Source organism: Thermobia domestica, chromosome 4 (assembly GCF_964235325.1).
Source record: "Thermobia domestica chromosome 4, izTheDome1.hap1.1, whole genome shotgun sequence".
In the NCBI taxonomy this organism is placed as follows: Eukaryota; Metazoa; Arthropoda; class Insecta; order Zygentoma; family Lepismatidae; genus Thermobia; species Thermobia domestica.
Genome location: NC_137457.1, coordinates 269,090,720 through 269,111,510, shown reverse-complemented (window position 1 = coordinate 269,111,510; position 20,791 = coordinate 269,090,720). Strand labels below are relative to the sequence as shown.

Sequence of the window (20,791 nt, the reverse complement as noted above, 5' to 3'; positions counted from 1 at the left end):
TTCAAGACTATGTTTACATGGTGAAATATAGTAGGGTTTCAAGATTATTTTTTTTATGACAGCTACAAGTTCTTGTAGCATGACAAGGCCATTTTACATACATATATATCAAGAACAATGTTTTAAAAACTCGTGCTTCTTAAGGCATATATTGAAATATAATGAAACAATGTCAGAAATAAATAAAGCGATGCCTATAAGGCGAGATAACGGTGATAACATTACATAAGCAAAGCAAGATTTTCCTAGGCATTACAAGAAACGAAAGAACTGTCATTTGCTAATGCATTTCATAAAAAGATAATGAATTTTCTTTAATAAGATCTTATTCCTCTCGAAACAGAGACAACAAAATATATTGTTTTAATATTATTGTTTTGATCCATAAAAGGAGAATTTCACCAAGAAAACAATCGGAAAACAAAACGAAATTAAACAGAACATGCGTATACTTGTCCTTTTTAAATAATAATAATAAAAAAATCTTAGAACAATTCTCAGTGCTATCCAGCGCTCAGATTTCTTATTAATATCCTGATATTTATGCAATTTTCATGGCAGCTTAATGTTGCAAATTGAAGCAGTGGAAGGATAAAACCTTAGAAGATTGTTTCTGAAGAGGGAAAAAATTGTTTGGTAAAAGAGAAGAAAGTAAAGGAAAGACAGAAAAAATATGGAAGTAGATGAGAGGATGGAATGAGAATATAAAGAAAAGATAAAAGAAACGATATTAAGATTTTTTAAAAAGACAAAGAAAAATAATGGGAAATTCTAGTTGCTCTTAAAATATTAATATGTCTTCCATTAGAGTTACTTCATCTCATCCGGTTCTTTTATATTTTTTCATTATTTCTTTTCTTTTGTATGAAATCTATGTTCTTGAAAAGTATCCTTTTAGCCCCGACGTTTTCTTCCCTTTAATTCTTCCGCGGGCAATAATGAAAAATGTATATAGGCCTGGGATATCATATCGCAGTGACGCTTTCTCTGTTGGTAGCTTAAGCTCAGATGTTATTAAGTGAACAAAGCGATTTGTCAGAAAGATAAAAGATTAAGAGAAAATAACAATGTGGAGATGTACAGATGCACTATGGTTAGGTGGAAGAGCGCTAACTTTTGGTGCAATGAGGCGGTCTCTGGTTCAAGTCCTCGTCATATAAGTTTGTGGCGGCTGCAGATTTTCTCGAGGTTCTCCCGTTTCCTCCGATTTTCTTTCATTTCACCAGTTATTTCGTAATGAAGACCATTCGTTTCCTTTAGTCTAAAGAAGATAATTCTGGAACGTGAAACTAGAAATATCATTTATATATATATATATATATCGGGCGCAAAATTTCAAAGTCAGACGCACTCGCCAATCCAAAAATTATGATCGCCTGTATCTCTCATGCACAAATTATGATCATCTTCCTCTCCCCCTTCCCTCCAAGGCCTTTGGTTTGACAAAGAAAGAGATTACATCAGGGTGTAAAGTTACAAAACCATACAATTAGATTCAGGGTAATCAACTTTGAATTGGACAATTCATACACTGTACATGTTAAAAAAAAATATCTTACCTTAAGGCTTCACGTTTGTGTAACGCTCTCTCTCTCTCTCTCTGCACTGAAGTACTAGTTGTCGATTGTAGTTTTCGGTTCAGTCCATAAGTAAAGTACCATTCATAGAAATTGTCAGCAAATTATCCAATGTGTCAGTCTTCAGTGAATTTTCTGTAAGAAGTTTTAACTCTGATGAGACTGTTGAAGCGTCTCTCACACGTGAAGCAATACTCACAGATAAAACTGCATAAAATGTGACAATTGGAAGCAAATTTGGGAATCTCTTAATGAAGTTTTCGATTGATGTTGGAAAAGGAGGGGCAAATTACAACGTTGTGAACACTTCACATTCCGTGGTTTCTTTCACTCAGTAACTATTATTTTCATGCGAAACGGAAACTGCACAGCCCTACGCGAGCTTAAGCAGAAATTATTCCTACTCAACACTCGTAGCTAGCTCTAAATTTCTAGTCGGAAATGACCACCTGGCGACCGGAAATTTTGCACCCTGTATATATCTATATCTATCTATCTATCTATCTATCTATCTATCTATCTATCTATCTATCTATATATATATATATATATATATATATATATATATATATATATATATATATATAATATAATATAATATTGTGCAGGTGCGGTTTGTCAGTTCTATTAGCTCAGATGTTAGTCTATAATGTATCGATAAATTACACAGACACAGACACAGACACACACGAAATTCTGTGCAGTGAACTCCAAAGTATGGATTCGATTTATTTTGTTATACAGAATCCAAATTTCAAAACCCCAGGACGATTGATCGTGTCAATTTTGTTTTATGGGCGAAACATATGTGTATCCTTTCTATTCAAAAACGCTCTACTTTTTCGCCTGTAGAAAGATTCTCACAGTCCTGAGGTTTCGAAATTTGGATTGTGTATAACAAAATAAATCGAATCCATCCCCTCTGGGGTCCGCTGCAAAGAACTTCAGTTTCTTTGTATGGTTGTGTATCCTCTCATCCCAAAATTTATCCAGTTTTTCGTCCATAAAAAAAAAAAAATGACAGCAGCAATCGTCTTAGGGTTTCGAAATTTGGATTTTGTGTAAGAAAATACTTCGAATCCATAACCTGGGGGTCATCTGCACAGAACTTTTGTTTTCGTATGGCTGTGTTACGTATCTCCTTCCTATCGAAACTAGCTCAAGCTTTTCACCTCCCCCCAAAAAATGACATGGTCAATCGTCCTGGGCTTTCGGAATTTTGATTCTGTGTAACAAAATATATCGAATCCATACTCTGAAGTATTGTGCACATAATTTTATTATTTTTGTGTGTGTGTGTGGCTGTATTATCATAAATCCTCAAACAAAGGAATGTAGATGGGAATGAGAACTTGCAACTTACACGCAACTGTTATAATGAGAGGTTATGCTTTAATGCATAAATAAAACACTACTATTTCAAATTGATAAAATAGCAACTAGATCAGGTAGAAGGTAAAATAGGGAGAGAAGTACGGATTTAAGGAAAATAATTGGAATGCTCACTTGCCTTAGTAATTTTTGGTCCTTGTTGACATTGTAGCCGTGATGAATGATGAGTAGCCTCTTCGAAATCGAAATATTGTTCCAATTTCCTGGCTGGTAATTGAAGAAGCCAAGTGGAGTTGACGACCTGATTCTTGTTCAGTTAAATCTGTAAGGGGCAATGAATGGATCGCTGGAGTTGCTCGATGATAATCACTAGTTGATGGCCTGTTTTTTCCCTCATGGACTGTTTCTGATGCGATGAACTCCCAGCGCTTTAAGGTCCGTGATGGCTGCCTGGAGATGGCTACTACTTCCAATGTAACTGGACTGTTCTGCTTCTATCGCAGATCTGACTTCTAATCTACGACTACTCACTTGAGAGGTATCTTTAATAGTTTTGTTAAGAAAGGACATTATCGTTGGAAATAATGCAACTAGAAGGCTCATGAAATCTCAAGGAATGTAGCGTGATGAAGAAGGAATACTTTATTTCATTTATGGCTAATTTTTACACAATGACGAAGTGAATATATGATTCTACAAATATTTGTCTGATAATGTACATCTATAGTCAAATGTTTTATGAAGCGGAATTAATGAATTAAATGAGATATAAAATCATTCTATTTCAACAATGATTTAAATAGTTCAATCCAAACTGCTTACGCTATTAACTTGAAATTTGGACAGTAAATGGAATTTGTAACGTACACTGAGAAAAATCCGTTCTCCGGACAGCGTTATATTGTACAAATATACGGAATCCTCTTGCTTACTACAGAAATCAGTACGGAGCTTACGTTATCCGTATGCTAAATAAGCACTGCCCTTAGATGTTACATCATGCCGTTGCAGGATGTCTGACAGTTAACGGTTTTCTGTATATTACATACATATATGTATGTTACCTTCGTCAGCTATATGTTATGTACGTCCATTTGTATGTGAGATCCTGACCGCCTATATTGTTTCATACGGAAAGTACATATAGATAGAACACTTATACGGAAAGTATTATAAAACATGCGCTTTCAGTTATACGTCTGCTGTACGTTAAGTCCAAAAACTACAGGAATTACGCATGTAAACTACCTTTTTAAGTACGCCATCTACAATTTTTTTTCTCAGTGTAATATGAAAATTCGATGAAAAAATGGGGGAAGTTAGAATGATAATTCTTGTATTAAAATGTCCATCTCTTCGACTTTATGAAAGTTAGAGACATGAAATTTTGGTATATCGACTTATTTCTCATTTAAAGTAATTAGATTTCAGACATGTATACCCAAAAGAAAGCAAGAAATATATATTTTTTATTTCATTAATTAAATTGAAGTTGCTTATTAATTAAGCTTGCAGCTTTTTAATTTTCTTTTACATTTTTCTTTTTTAAAGAAGAAGAAAATTGAAAGATCAACTCCTGAAGTCAAAGCCGTATATTAATTACAACTTACTTTCTTTTCTGAATGAATATGAATAAAATGTTCCTTTCTTAGGAGATTTTCAAAATTTGTTTTAATAATATGGCGGTATCGTAATAATAAGTTACTTCAGTTAAACTTGGAAATTTTACAGTAATGAAAATTTTACAGTAGATAATTTACATATATTAGCCCCACTTATTTATAATTGATGTAAATGCGTAAATGTAGAAAAGTAGCAAAGCTGTGAGAAAACTTTGTATTACGCGTGTGAAAGTTACGAAATGGTGGTATTATGTTTTTATTATTATTATTATTATTATTATTATTATTAAAGATGAATTTTAAGGAAAAATAATTAAATTTCTGTTTCCAGAAATGAAGTACTGTTAGACTTTTCACTTTATGAAACTATTTTCGTGTGTGTGACGTAATTACAAATAAATTTTAGGTACAAGTGAGGAGATGATAAAGAAGAAGTAAAAGGAATATTTCCGTAAACTTCTCAATGAAGAAAACCCAAGGGAAACTTGAGAAAATCTATCCACGAACCAGGGACTGGTTCGGCCTATGATCATGGTAGAGATAGAAAATATCATGAAAAACGTGAAAAGTGCTAAGGCTCCAGGATCAGATAATCTCTCTATTGAAGCATGGAAAAGTTTAGGTAAAGAAGGACTGCATTGGTTTACTCGATTTTTAATACGATATTGGAAATAGGAAATATGTAATAATAATAATAATAATAATAATAATAATAATAATAAATAAGCAACTACATTGTACCAGTTTTAAACCAAATATATGCAAGAATGTGGCAATTACAGAGGAATAAGTGAAAGAAATTTTCATGAATCGGAAAATTTTCATCATTAGTCATGACTCATCGATTCACCCGGGTTACTCGCGTTCCGACTTTTTTTTCCGGGTTACTCGGTTCTGACTCTTGCTTCTCAGACCGGTGTGTCCCAGTGACCAGACGACCTAGTCCAACCCGTTGACCCAGACAGCTCTGGTAACTTGGGGAGACCTCTTATGACCCGAAAACAGCCGAAATAGCAAGTATGAACGAATGATATCTACGAGTTGAGTTTGGATATTTACATGTTTGATAAGTGGATCCAGTGTAACGTTTTCCATGAAGATAACCATGTCTTGAATCTTTCAAATAAGATTTCATATTTATTCATTATCTCGTACTAAAAGTAATACGTCTTGAATACAAACCGTACAAGAAGATTTAACAACATACTGTTTGGGCTCCGCGGTATCTCTTATATTCTACACGACAAATTTTACATGCTTGCTCTATTAAACGTTGATGATCACTTATAAAGAAAATATGTTGCCTTTTTCTGTGTTTCTGACGCGCATTTACTCTAATAAACCTTGTAGTTATCTTGCAGTGCATTACTTTGACAAAGCATATGAACACAACAATAGGAAAAAAAAATTATAAATTTAGTGATAAAAGAGGAATGTTTTCGTTAGAATAACTTAGCAGTCTTTTTTATATTATCTGTTTATGACGATGTTTCCTTATATCGCATTGTTGGTGTCGCATTGGAGAGTCACTGATCCGACTACTTCCGGGTCAAGGGTTACGAGCTTCGTGACCTGTTTCAACCGTGAGATCAGCTTGTCACCTCCTGCTGCATTTGTTTCTGACCTTCTGGACAAAAACTTGTTATGTGTTAATTAAGTAGCTCCACAGTTGCTGGATCAACACTGAAAGTTGAATATTTCTGCCGAGAATCGAATCTAAGACCACAATAATTATTTAGTAACAACTGCACGCTCATACAAAATAATTTTGATACCACATTTTTCTTCCTTTTTAAATGAAGAATTACGTTTTGGAACATTTTTTCCTCTTCTCTCGTTGGCGTTTAAACTTACAGTACAAGAAGAAATAATATTAAATAACATGTTTTTAGGGAATACCGGATAAAATTTCCCTTGAGAAGGGAAATATATTTTTTCACCTCTAACAAAATTCCCTTGCCAACAGAGCACGGTTCCCACTTTCATTCTTTGTATCTCCGTAGTGCTGCAATGTACCGTTCGTTTCTCCCAACAAACCACAAAACCAATTTTACGCGAAAACAGCTGACAAACGCAATTGTATTAACTAAGGTTAACGGCCTTGCTTATTCCCTTTGCTATCTTTTTCTCTTTTTATATATATATATATAGTCACCACACACGTTTGGGTGTGTGTGACTATTGTGTATACAAACAAGTGCGAAATAAGCAAGAATAAACGTGTACATTTTATGCCTAGGTTGCTAGTGAGGTGCGGGGTGCACGTATATGTATATATATACCTTTCCTTGCTGCACGCGAATAAAGAAAGAAGAAAAACACGTGATAATCTATCGTGACTGCACGTGACCTCCAGGCTCGTCTCTCTGGCTCCTACTTGGGAAAGTCGGCCTTTTTCTATGGAGATCATGGCCTACTTTTTTATATTTTTTGGTTCACCTCTAGGAAGTGAACTAAATATTATGCAAAGAAACATCAGGTCAATTTTTAATTTCCGGCGTCTATGTAGGTATTGGTTCTAATAAAAACTGGTTCTTATTAAATAAACATTTTAATATAGATAATATGCTTAGCAGGTGTCCCACAAGGCAGTGTGTTGTTTCCTCAGCTCAGTGATTCGTGATTAAATGATTTCGCTAACTAATATTTGCATATGACTTTTGGAGTAAAATTCTCTACTTCACGCGTCATATAGCTATTAATTAGTTTTTTTAAATATTATAATGAATATTGTGTCACAAGGGGAAGGAAGCTTTGGTCTTCAAAGCCAAACTTGCTGAATGTTTGTCTGTTGCAGAAAATGGTTCTTGTATTTCTTTTCGATTAGGATTAGAATTTTTATATTTATGGGCTCTCAGCATCTATGGCCATGTTAGCCTGTCAGGTATGAGGGATGACGTACCTTGGCGATCACACTATTCAAGGAGAGGGAAAGAAGTAAGCGGCCTGGAACCTGTATGCTAGGTACCAGCCCAGCATTTACATGGTGGAATGAGGAAAATCCAGGTAAACCTCGCTCAGGATGACTGACGTGAAAAAGCTTTTAGAATTTTTCTACCGAGTGTCCCTATCGGATATCAAACCTGGGACCGCTCGCACCAAAGACGAGAGCTTTAGCCACTGCGCTACGCGGAGCCACTATTTCTTTTCGACTATCCTGCAGAAGTAAAACAAGAAGTATTCAAATGCTTTGTGTGTGACATTGATTCGCTGTCCGATGCAAGTCATTTCCTTAGTACATTAGAAAATTACCACGCGTTACGCTTATCTATTAATTTCTTTATCAGATCGACTGAATGTCTTTCCTTTTTTTATCGTTTATCAGCACTTTCATTTTCTCTCCGCCACATTTCCTATATACTTTCTCAAAACACAGCTTAATTTAGAATTTAATTTCTGAAACATTTTAGTGTGGGTGCAGGTTGTATAAAAAATTCCAGAAGGCAAATCACACATAGAAAATTCATGTTATTGTACAGATATTTACGTTTATTATAGCCTACATATAATCCACTTCTAGCAGTTGGTTTGATGTATCTGTAGGTGTGTGGAATGGTAAAGACTGATTGATTGATAATAAGTATTTAGATCCTTGGTGGGTGGGTGACCATGCTATATAGTACGAAACCCGCAGTCTACACTGTAATCTGAAACACTGTAGAAAGTTGAAATGTTCTCCCACCGAGAATCGAACCCAGGACTTCATGCTTCAAAACACACACGCTACTCACTAAATTAGTTTGGCGGGTTTTCGGTTCAAACTTCCCATTCGGTATTAGCAACGTTTGAATATTACGAATGTGTTGATTCTACTGGTACAATTTCCTTTGTTAGGTACCTATAATGAATCACTCTTTGTACGGACATTGTTTTCTTTCAAAGCTGACACTTTCTGAAATTAATTCTTCCATGATTTTTTTTTTTTTTTTTTTTTTTTTTTTTTTTTTTTTTTGCTTTCTTCAAGTTGCTTGGAAATTTATGTTTTTAGTTTTCTGAAAACTAGGATAACGAAAACTCTAAACAAAACAGTATAGTTGAATAAATATTATATCAAACTGTATTACTTCAAACTTTCAAGTACTGGTAATAAATACAATGCGAAGGAGTGTAAGCGTAAATCATAATATCTTTCATGAAAATTATAAAGCTGAAACTGTACCAGAATTTAGTAATATACACTTCAATATGCAGTGCTTTGTTCAAGTTTCTAATTAAAGGATATGCGTTTACATCTGGTGAAGACTATCATGCATGGAAGCATTTCAGTTGAGGGAAGTGACCTACCAATAATAGCAGAATACTTGATGATGATGATGATTAGTCATAGTTATTCAGAAAAATCATGTCTTTTTTATCAGATAACAGAAGGTGTCAGAAGAGTTCTTAGTCTTCGATTTTATGACACTTTATATACATTTGTCTTGCTAAAAATATATGTTTCAAGCAAGAGAATATGTTGGCATGTTACAGAAGTCGTGCGTACCACCTAACAGGTTGAGAAGCCATGCATTATACTCAACGGGGTTCTTATTTGAGCTTATTTTTCTCAATGGGTATCTCACTCGGGTTCGCGTTCAGTAACCGCAAGGTTTTGCGATTGCTCGAGCTCATGCTTACTACTCTCAATAGAGCTCGAATTCCCTGCTCTCAATGGAGCTCAGGGTCACTACTCTCAACGACAATCAGTCTCACTACCCTCAATATTAGGTTCGGGCTCACTCCCCTCAATGAAATTCATGCTCACTACCCTCAATGGGAATCAGGAGCACTAATTCCAATGGAGATCACGGTCAATACTCTCAATGGAGGTTCGGGCTCACTACTACCTCGTTGGGGTTCGGGTTCCCTAGCTCAATAAGGCTTGAGATCACTAACTTTAAAGGGGGGCTCAGTCTTACTACTTTCAATAGGCTCGAGTTCACTACCATCAATGAGGCTTTAGCCTGATTAAATGTGTTCTATTCAGGTCCGAAACCAGCCACAGAGGGTTGGTGGGCCATGAATATGTTAGGGGGGCAAGTCATTAAAAATTCTCTTACAAATATCTAAATTGTGTTTTTGTGTTAATAATTGCAATTTGTATTGAGGTCTGAAGAGACCACGAAAAGTTTAGGGGGCCAGGACCCCTCTAGGCCCCCGCTGGTTGTGGGCCTGGTTCTACTTCTTTAGCCTACAGCTTATAATCATGTGACATTAAACTAAAGAGAAAAGACATACGTTCCTCTCCATTTTAAGAAATCATTTTCTAAAGTTTCTCACGAACTTTGTGAATTTCCCTGCCAATAAAGTTTAACTTGACACAAATTTTCTGAGTAATTTCACGTACAGCACTAAGAACTTATTTATTGTTTCACTTTCTTATGTGTTGTTTAGTGTATGAGTATTGTGTTTGTATATCGCTTTTTTTTTTATTTATTTATACGAATGACGCAGGTGAGAAGGAGAGGGAATGGTATTTTATCGATTCTTAGAAATTCTTGCGCCATTCATAACACGCTTCCCAAGGCTATCTGACCGACCAACCTGCTGATTCCCGGTGGTCCACTTTTTTCGCTGTTGCTTTGATTTCTAGTTGCATGCGAATCATTTGCTTATCATTAGGAACACGAGATTCTCACTAAAAAAGAAAGAAAAAAGAAAAGAAAGAAAGACAAGACTCTGTCGGGTGCCGTGAAAGATTATATTTAATTTTCCTCTTATTTCAGTGTTCAATTTCAAAATTTAAATCGAATTTGTCAATAATATCGCATAGATTTTTCTCTCAAGAACTATCAATAATTTGAGATAATTACACCAGGGAAGGATAATTTAAAACACAGGGCTGATTTTTGTATAAACTTCCAAACTATACTCTGCATAACTATAGGAAGTCTTAACGAAATAACTTTGTCCATCTGTCTGTCGACAGGTATCAGAGCTGAAATGGTAGTCTTTAGAAAATTTTCGGTATTTTGGAATTTTTTGGGATTTTAAAGGTAAATTTTAGACTTTCAGTCAAGCAGCTACTGCATCATCTCTTTTTAGGCTAGAATCATGGTTCGTACCTCCTCCTCTTCAGAATAAAGCAACCTTCTAAACGGTACAATTCGCATATCCGCATCATATCCCTGAAAAGGAGAATTCAAAGAAAATAGGGATTTTCTGAAAAAGTCCCTTTTTCAAAAGTTTAGGCCCATCTGAACCGGCCCAGCTCAAAATAATTTGAAAAATATTAAGTGGTGTACGCAATGCGTGTGCAAAATATATGTTCCTGGATACTATAAAACCTTTTAGACAGCATTTTCGAGAGAACAAAATAAGCTTTTGTGTTGTACTCTTGTAGGCCAAACAAATTACGTCATGACCCCCACCAACTTGATGAGCTTTTCAAAATATATGTGACCTGTTTCGCAATGCATGTACGACTAAATAATTGAAAAATCCAGCAGCAATAGATGTTATATGAGCGTTTTCAAAACAATACGTACCTACGGTATATCCCGAATGGTTAAGAATGGGTTCCATCTTGTATCTTAACCGTCAAATCTAGCCAGAAGTGGTAGAACTATAATATTTCTGGTTTCAACGTTAATTATCATAGAGCAGAAACTGCAATGTACAGCAACAAGTTATTATTTTATTGTAACTTTGGATTCGGCATCCCGGGTATAAGTTCTATCTTCACTAGTATTTGTCTGTAAAACTGGAAGTGCTACAATCCCATTAACACTTCCGGTTACAATATCCTTGCTACTTCTGACTTGCAGATGTACTAGTAGACTATAGGCCACAGATTGGCCACCTCTTGCTATAGGACAAAAACTGTTAGAGCTAGCGAGAAATAGTTGTTTTTAATGTAGATTCAGTGTCCCTAAAATAGGTTACCTCTCCGCATTTTATCTCTATATTGAAACCAGATGTATTAGAAATCCTATCTTTTACAGTTTCAGTATTGAATTCCATAAGTACAAGATGGCGAAAAACTATTTTTATATGGATTCAGTGTCCGAAGAACAAAGTTTATCTTTGAGAGGCTGAAAATATAATAAATTTATCGTTTCCAGTTTTAGTATTGAATCCCATAAGTACGAGATAGCGAAACACTCTTTTTTTGATTTGGATTCAGTGCCCCTTTCTACTGAAGCTGGAAGTGTAAGAAATCTATCATTTCCAGTTTCAGTATTGAATTCCAGAAGTACCAGATGGCGGAAAACTATTTTTATGTGGATTCAGTGCCCCAAGAAAAAGTTTCAACTCTGATTTTATCTCTGTATTGAAACCAGAAGTGTTACAAATCTATCATTTCCAGTTTCAGTATTGAATCCCATAAGTACCAGATAGCGGGAAACTCTTTTCTTTATGTGGATTCAGTGCCCCAAGAAAAAGTTTCAACTCTGATTTTATCTCTGTATTGAAACCAGAAGTGTTACAAATCTATCATTTCCAGTTTCAGTATTGAATCCCATAAGTACCAGATAGCGGGAAACTCTTTTTTTTATGTGGATTCAGTGCCCCAAGAGAAAGTTTCAGCTCTGATTTTATCTCTGTATTGAAACCAGAAGTGTTACAAATCTATCATTTTTAGCTTCAGTATTGAATCCCATAAGTACCAGATAGCGGAAAATTCTTTTTTGGTATGGATTCAGTACCCCAGGATCAAGTTTCAAGCTCTGAGTTTATCTCTGTATTGAAATCGGAAGTGTTAGAAATCTAACATTTTCAGTTTCAGTATTGAATCCACATAGCTTACAAGTCTACTGTGATTTCACAATATAATCTAAAATTGACTTGTTAATGACATTAAAACAATGAAGATTTTCGATATATTTTACAATAGGGACAGGTAATCCCTCATTTAAGACAATTTAATGAAACCCAAAGTCAATTTGGAAGCAATAGTCCATAGTTGCTCAACTTCGACACGACGTAAGAAGAATGTGAGGAAGAAGCCACCTAGCTCTGACCTCGTTTATGATAGCAATATTGTGAAGTACTAGACAGTTTGCAGACTCGTAGTAAAAACAATAATGATCTATTATTTCTTGTTTAATTTCATAGACAGTGAAGTAATACATGAAGATAAAAGGTTTTTGAAACCAGCTCAAAGTGTCAAGAAAAGAATTACTAATTTCAGATTGCCTCAAATGTAAAACTCTTGATCCCTTATTGCGTAAATTGGGCTCAACAGCAATTCTCGTCCTGGGTAAAGAGAATCTTTTTTTTAAAAAAATATGCAGAATGCTGGAGGATCATTTGGCAGAATGGTAGGAAATTGTTCAGTTTATTCTGCTATATTCTGGTTTTTCGGAAGAAAATAACCAGAAACCGACAAGGTTAATAATTATTTTAACAAGGGTACGTCACAAACTTGCACAACAGCTTTCAAACGATGTGCTACTTAACCCCCTTTGTCATTTGAAACTTTTGAGTTGGGTCCCGTCTGGAACCCTGCGGGAGGCCCTGGGACAAACTTTTTTTTTTACCCCAAAAAGTGTGCCCTTGAAATTGATGGGATACTTGCTCGCCGGGTTTTTCATCTACCCGACCGTTTCTGAACAAATGACTCGGTTCAAACTATTCTGCCACTTTTTTTTTTTTTTTTTTTTTTTTTTAAGCGTTTCCATTACAAAATATGTTCTAACTCACGATATCCCGACCGGCGCCACGTATAACTTTGGGATTCGTGTAGTTATAACATATCAAATGCAAACACAATTGTCTCGTTCGGATCTCAGTGAAGCCAGTTCGTGACCTTCCCTTGTCAGAATGTTATAAAATTGTACAGAGGTAAATATATTCCGGTGACAACTACATCTTTGATTAAAATTTTTATTGTAGCCCGTTATATTAGTTTTCATTATTTCTTTCGTTTACAAGGAAATCAGCTGTCTTTTATACTGTTGGAAAAGAAAGTGGCTGAGCTCTTAGCTGATTGATTTTGTTTCAAAGTTGACGATTCAAGACAGCAAAGAAGGGCTTAAGTGCCACTTTGAATGCGTGTCTTAACTTGCAATTTTCATGAAACTTATTTTTCCCTTTTACTTCCTAGAAAGAAAATGAAACATATTTAAAAAAAGAAACAAAAAAAATTTTAAAAAGCAGTTTCTTGAGGTGCTATGAACTTAGTATACATTGTGGAAATGGTATATAGGATAATAGTTCTATTGAAAACCAATACGGGTTATCGAATGAAACGTCTTAAGAATATTTTAATTGCCCAACGGTTTTCTTCGACTACTCTTTTTACCCCCTTTTCGTCGTCTAGCAAAAGGAAGAAGAAGAAGAACTTTTTAAATAAAAAAAAGAACAAATGAAAAAGATCGTTTTTCGATTGAGATCACGTGTCATCGACGTGACGGGAAATGTGATTGGAGGATTTTCAGTTCGGATGAATGACAAACAAACATCGTCAATCTTGCCTCCTCTCTCTTTCTCTCTCTTTATTCTTGGTCATTTTCTCACTCTCCTTGGCCCGTGCAAAAAAAAAAAAAGTTCCAACTTATAGCAAGTAGTCGCCGAAATCATCTACACTTTTCTTTTTAAAAAAAAAAAAAAATCAGGTATCTTAAAAACTAAACACGCAATCACGAATAGGCCCATATGAAGTTTTGTCAAGAAAGCTACCTTGCTTTCTAATATGGCCAGTCCCAAGCATTGTTCGTAGGTTTCCTTAAGAAATGTCCTTCGACTGACAGAAAGTTTCTTCCCTTTTCTTACCGAAATTTCCCTCGTTTGTTGAGTGTCCAGTTTCTATAACAGAAGATAGGCGATAAAATTAATTTAGCTATAATGAGTAAATTGTCAACCACATTTGTTTTATTAATTTGCTTTTTGTCTTTTTAAACTTTTCCTTCACTTTTTCTTTTTACACAAAAATATACTCATCCAACAATTAACTGAAATCTTTGTGTTTAATGTCCCACGATTATGTCTGTTAGACTAAGCGAGACTATGATTAAAGCAAGTGAATGATGATGGAAAATTTGGTGGAATGAGAAAGTGGGAGGAGACGGGAGTACTCTGAGAAAACCGACGAGCACGATGTTGTCCATCACAAGCTTACGTAGCCGGGGATCGAACCAGGGACCCCAATGCACCAGAAGTAAACGCTCTTTCACAGAGCCACCGTATTCCCATCCATTCAACAATGAGTGCAAGTTATGCTACTTTGAATACACGCACACACACACAAACTATTGCTATTGCATTGTTTTATTTCTGAACAACGAATAAAAATTTGGGCATTTATATTGGTCAGTCCGTTAGTAGCGCGAGAATTTCGAAGGATTTTCATATTTTATCGAAAAATTCCCTTTTTTCCTTTTCGGTAAATTTACCTACGAAATTTCCGTACAATCGGGAAATTTCCCTCAAACTACGAACACTAGTCATTTCTTTGTGCATAGCGAGTTCTCAAACTTTCGGACACGCCCTTCACATGCCATATTTTCCATATAACATCCCTGTGCTTTTCAGTTGAACATTGCACGATTATGTTCTTTAGGCTAAAGGAGACGACAATTAAAGCAAGTGAATGGTGATGGAAGAATTGGTTGGAATGAGAATGTGTGAGGAAACAGGAGTACCCCGGGAAAAACCCACGGACACACCATGTTGTCCACCACAAACTTACTTGGCCGGAGAGCGAACCAGAACCTCACGCACCAGAGGTAATCCCTCTACCACTGAGTCACTGAAGCACCCTACGTCACTGTACTCAAAATTTAAAGAAAAAAATTGCCATCTTCGATTTGATAATTTTTCAAAAAGGTAAATAGCAAGAGATGCGATGTTATGGAAACTGTTGAAGTGCCGCTCTCTTCCGATAAACAGGATAATACATTAATCCTAAAAACAAACCGCAAACCTCTCAGTCTGTGCGTCATGCCAAATCCTAATAGCAAACATTCACGCTAATAGATAACACTACCTACATTATCAAGTGCTAAACTATAAAGGTAACTAACAAAGTTCTGTCGCCTTTTAACCCATCACCTTCGAACATCGATATGTCACCTAAGACGTACCTGGAAGATCAAAAATAGTCCCCATTAGCATTGACGACCTTCTGCCAACGCTCTAGAAGGTCATGGATTCCATCGCGGTAGAACTTGGTGGACCAGGAAGCGAACAAGGTATCAAGTGCATTTCGTACTTCTACTAGAGATTTGAACTGGCGTGCTCTAAAGTGATCGTCCAAGGAATGAAACAGGTGATAATCGAACAGTGCAATGTCAGGGGAACATGGCGGATGCAATAGTGTTTCCCATCCAAGGCGTAGTATGGTGTCCTGGGTCATCCTAACTACGTGGGGCTTAGCATTGTCCTGTAACAGGAAGACCCCTTTGCGATTCAGAAGTGCTGGCTCCAGAGTTTTGAGTTTTTCTTGAACACGGCTCAACTGCTGACAGTGCACAGTTGGATTGATGCTCTGACCAGCTGGTAGCAGTTTCCGATACACGATACGGCGAGCAGTCCACCAAACGCACAGGAGGACCTTCTTCTCGTGCAGTGCTAGTTTCGGCTATTTTGGAACCGGTTCATGGGATGCTAACTAATGATGACGGCACCGTGAAGCTTTGTACAGGACCCACTTCTCATCATCACATGTTAACGGCCTGTCCCGAAATGGTTCCTCCCTCAGACGAGACAGCAAAGAAACACAGATGTCTGCTCGCGTTGCCTTCTGGCCCGGAATCAAATCATGTGAGACCCATCGATCCAACTTGTAGTGCTTCCCAAGTTGATGGAGGTACTGCTGAATAGTTTCTGCACTCACACTGAATTGTAGTCCCAGTTCTTCACATGTCTGGCCACTGTCCGCCTCAATTGCTGCCTGAAGATCTTCATTTTGTACATGTGTTTGGTCTTCCGGCGAACAGTGCAAATTTGGTATGTCTTCGAGTGTTTCGTCACCGCCCTTAAACTTGTTAAACCACTTCTGCACTGTCCGCATAGTCACAACACATTCACTAAAGACCTGGCATATCTTCGGCCTCGCTACAGCGGAGTTCGACCTCAGTTTGAACCCGTATAGCATACACGCCCTTATGACGCTCTGTGGAGGTCCCATGTTTACTCTGTCCTTACGCACGTTCATGCTGTAACTGAACTAGGTAGTGTGTTAGATATACCCACACCAACAACTGATCTTCGCCTTATCTCTATTCGCGTTCAACTCATGGTATGATTGCCAATTGAACACAGACCTTCACGAAAAGCGGTAGAACTTTTTTGGTTACCTTTATATAACGGCAATTTTGCTGATTTAAAATTATTTTGATGATTTAATCACAAGTTGAAAACCATTGTTTCAATCTAATTATTTCAAAAGTATGTTTATAAATTTTATAAACGTAACCAACTAGAACCTTTTATTAAGGGCAATTTTAAACTATGTGTGTAGGGGGCCGAGGGTTTGGACGAAAGAGTCATTCTAAATGATATAATAATGATTTACGGAAATGGCAGATTGTTTAGAATAATAAATTGAGAATGTTTTCAGGTTCTAGTCCACTTACTCAAACATAACTAGGTTAAACTATTAAGCGTTATGTATTAGTAGGATGGGAATCTCTCTCCCTTGTAGTTCAAAAATGGCGATTACGGACTGTAGCAGAGGAACATGTTAAAAATTAGGATTAGAGGCACCGGAGATGAAAGAACTGTTGTGGCAATGGATTCATTGTACAGTTAGTCGCTTATGCACGTGAATAATATTTGTGCGATACAAAGCTCTTTGACTTTCTACAGTATAAAGCGGCCAGATTCTTCACAGAAGGTATACAAAACTCACTCCCTTGTACACGTAAATTAAGGTTTCACCGATACAAAGCACTCTGACTTCCTACAGTGTCAAGGGGCCAGAATCTTCATAGAAGGAGCATCAAGAATAATAATACCTTGTCTAGCCATAAATTCTGTTACAACTGAAAAACTGAATAACGCAACTATCATGAGAGAAATTTTAATTTGCTTTGCATATGTTGTTTTTACATGCATTCACTACACACAATACTAATCATAGTTCGAAATGGTCACCTTTTGCACGGACACAGGTTCTCAGTCTGTGTGGTTACTTGTCTATGGTGGAACGGATAACATCCAGGGGAAACTCCGCCACTGCTGCCAACAAGGGAACTATCAATGGGAAGTCTCCTTTCCAGATGATACCCTCCAGCATTGGCCAGTCAGTAGCCCAGAGAGTTCAGGTTCGGACTGCTACTGGACCAATCTTCTGGCGAAATGAAGCCAGGAACATGACGCTGAAGCTACCCATGAGTGGACCTAGCCTTGTGGATGGGAGCAGAATCCCGCTGGAAGGTCCAGGGTTGGTTGTGAAACAATGTGCCACTTAACTTCTTCACAATAGGCTCCAAAACGGTGCTTTCGTACACTAGGCTGCTGGTTTTAACTCCATTTTCGCAAAATTCAACTTGGTGGTGCCGGAATAACTCACACCGCACCACACCATCACCTGGGCTCTCTGGACGTTAGGAACTTTTTTTACGGACTTCCTGAGAGGTTGATGCATACACCCTATCGTTTTGCCGATTGAACGACTTTTCAATGGTGAATATTTTATCATCAGTGAAGAGGACATTCCGATGACAATTCTGGGCGTACCGCTGTAGAAGACGTCTACGTTTTACCATTTCAGTTTCTTTAGGTGTGCGTCCAGGTAATATCTTGTACGTCGGCGATAAGCCCGTAGTCCAAGGTCCTCGGACAGAAGCCTAAACCTTGACCATTTTGAAATATTGATTCCACGGGCCATGATATCCTGCTTCTTTATCGCATTTTTCCGCACACGAGCCGTCATCTGCTGGGGTCCTGACACTGCGTGAACGACCCGTTCTCGGACGATTCTTCACAGTTCCAGTTTTATTGGCAGCTCAATGGTATGATACACAAACATACGACTGATGTGGGACTTTTGTAGCATCTTGAAAATGTGACTTGCAGATTTTCCAACTTTATAGAACGCTATCACGGCAACACGCTTTTCGTAGTCGCCTCAGTCCATGGTTCCATCTTCAGATCAGTGCTTCCTTTTTCACGGATAAGCACACAGTGGTTCAAGGTTCCCGTGAACACACTGGCGGTTCTTTCCTCCTCACCCCGGATATACGGCGTGCGTCTCAAAAGTTTGTAACAGTATTTATGGCTAGACTAGGTATATTAAAAATAACGACTCCATCCTTTTTATGTTAAAACATGGGGGACCTGTTATCAAACAGTGGAAGAATGGATTCACAATGAAAAGTAAACCATCAGCAGCTTGACATCCTTTCAAGATTTAGTCCTGTGTACGACTTTGTTTCAAACCATCAGGTGGTATTCTAGCTACTTATGCATATACTGCTGCGATTAAGTACTTTACTCCATTGGACTGTGACTTAAATCTTGTAGATACTATGTTTGGAAGTCAACCACTTCAGCCGAACACAGCTAAAGGACGAGACGTACCGGAATTCTAGATCCAGATGCTGTTGTTTGGTATGAGGAACTGTTTCATAAGCCAGACATTGGGGATGCGGAGGATGATCTTCATGAGTAGATTTTATCAGCTGTATATAATGCATACGCTGTTTCCAGTGCCCAGAATTGTTACATGTCCAGTTTCTACATAATACATAGGGTTACTTCCATGTATTATTGTTACATACATGTTGTTGTGTTTACTTTATCTGTGTTAATAACTTTATAACTTACTTTTATTTATTTATTTTCACAAAGTGTATCATATGACTGCTATGATACATATCACTAGAATCCTACAAAGTCGTTCTTCCTAAAAAAAAAAAAGGGGGGGGGGGCTATAAAAGCCTTTTTAAAAACATTCATATTTATGTTATAGTGAAACGAGCTGTTAGTTTCTTTATATTTTGTAGAAGAAAAACAATAAATCTATGTTTCTTTTGTAGGGTGCACATGTGAAAACATAAATAAAAGATATATCTATGCTTGAAATGTTTACACGTAATTTTGGTTTCCCGTTATGAGCCCTTATTACAAAGAACTCCTCAATTGTGCATAATGAAATAAAATCGTCAGGTTGCTGTGAAATGTAAATCAAAACTGAGTGTATTTATTAAAAAAATTTTGTATATATTTACACATTCTCCCCACATATAAAAATCTTTATTTTAATATTTTTTTCTCCTTTCTTTCTTTTCCAGGTTTATCTGCAGAACTGTATTACGTTCGCGAGGGTGTTGTAAATACGTATGCGATGAATTTTACGGTTCCTGTGCCTGCTCACATCTCAGTTCTCGAGTTTTCTTGGCAGAGTCTCACTAAAAATCCAGTAAGTACAAATATATCTACTATATACCCATGTATATATTATATACTAGGTATATATATATATATATATATATATATATATATATATATATATATATATATATATATATATATTAAAAATCCAATCTTTATTGGATAAATGCAATTGGTCATTTGGGTTTTAAACTGAAACCTTAATCCTATTCAGCATTTCAGATAACTTGCCCCATCGATTCTATCTTTGATGGAAGTGTCTCTAGAAAGGTTTTTTTTTTTTTTTTTCGAATGTACTATAGATTGGTGTTCTATATAATGCCCTCTCGTGACTCCAAGATTCCTCTTTTAGTGTTATTTTCAGTTTGGGGAATAGACAAAAATTAGGTGGTACTGGAGAGTCAGAAGAGTATGGAGGCCTAGCGAACCAAAGGAATATAGTGTTTCCCTAAAGAAGTCTGAATGCGCAAGTGCGTTACCCAAATGAGACTACCAAGGTTTTGCTGCACACAGGTTTATCAGTTTGTGATGTGTATCGTCTTGAAAATCACGGAAGACTTTCAGGCGTAAGTGTTTGTGATTTGTCACTTCAAGAAAAAAAAGAAAAAACAAAACGATCGATATGATAATTTCTCTATTGCACACCTGCTGTGCAGATCAGTATATCACAAAGTTATCGTATCGGATACATGGTACACGGTAAAATTTGCTTTGGTGATAGTTGCCTCGGATACAAAACCGATTAGTACTTCGCATATTCTATCTCAACACTAGTAGCTTACTTGATAGGTATTATGGTCGGTAGGGTCTCCGTTAAGTCGTGTCAAGAGTAGAGTGTTCAAAACACTTTTAACGTGTATCATGGGTGATTATACGAATACGCATCATCTAAGCCATTGCATTAGCCAATCGTGGTATGGTACAATCGATTTGTTTTCAGTGAGAGAAGTACATTGAACACTTTTGATACGGAAAATAAGTTTGATGCTGGGGGACCAA

The 20,791-nt window shown here is 36.7% G+C and overlaps 1 protein-coding gene across 1 annotated transcript in view; it reads left to right on the top strand.

Annotated features, from left to right (window-relative positions):
* LOC145683121 (tyrosine-protein kinase Dnt-like) overlaps positions 1-20,791 on the top strand; it is a 554,239-nt gene that overhangs the window by 177,322 nt on the left and 356,126 nt on the right. The window contains exon 2 of the mRNA XM_081754483.1: positions 19,693-19,820. Within this exon, the coding sequence (XP_081610609.1) occupies positions 19,693-19,820 (128 nt within the window). The remainder of the gene's footprint in view (positions 1-19,692; positions 19,821-20,791) is intronic.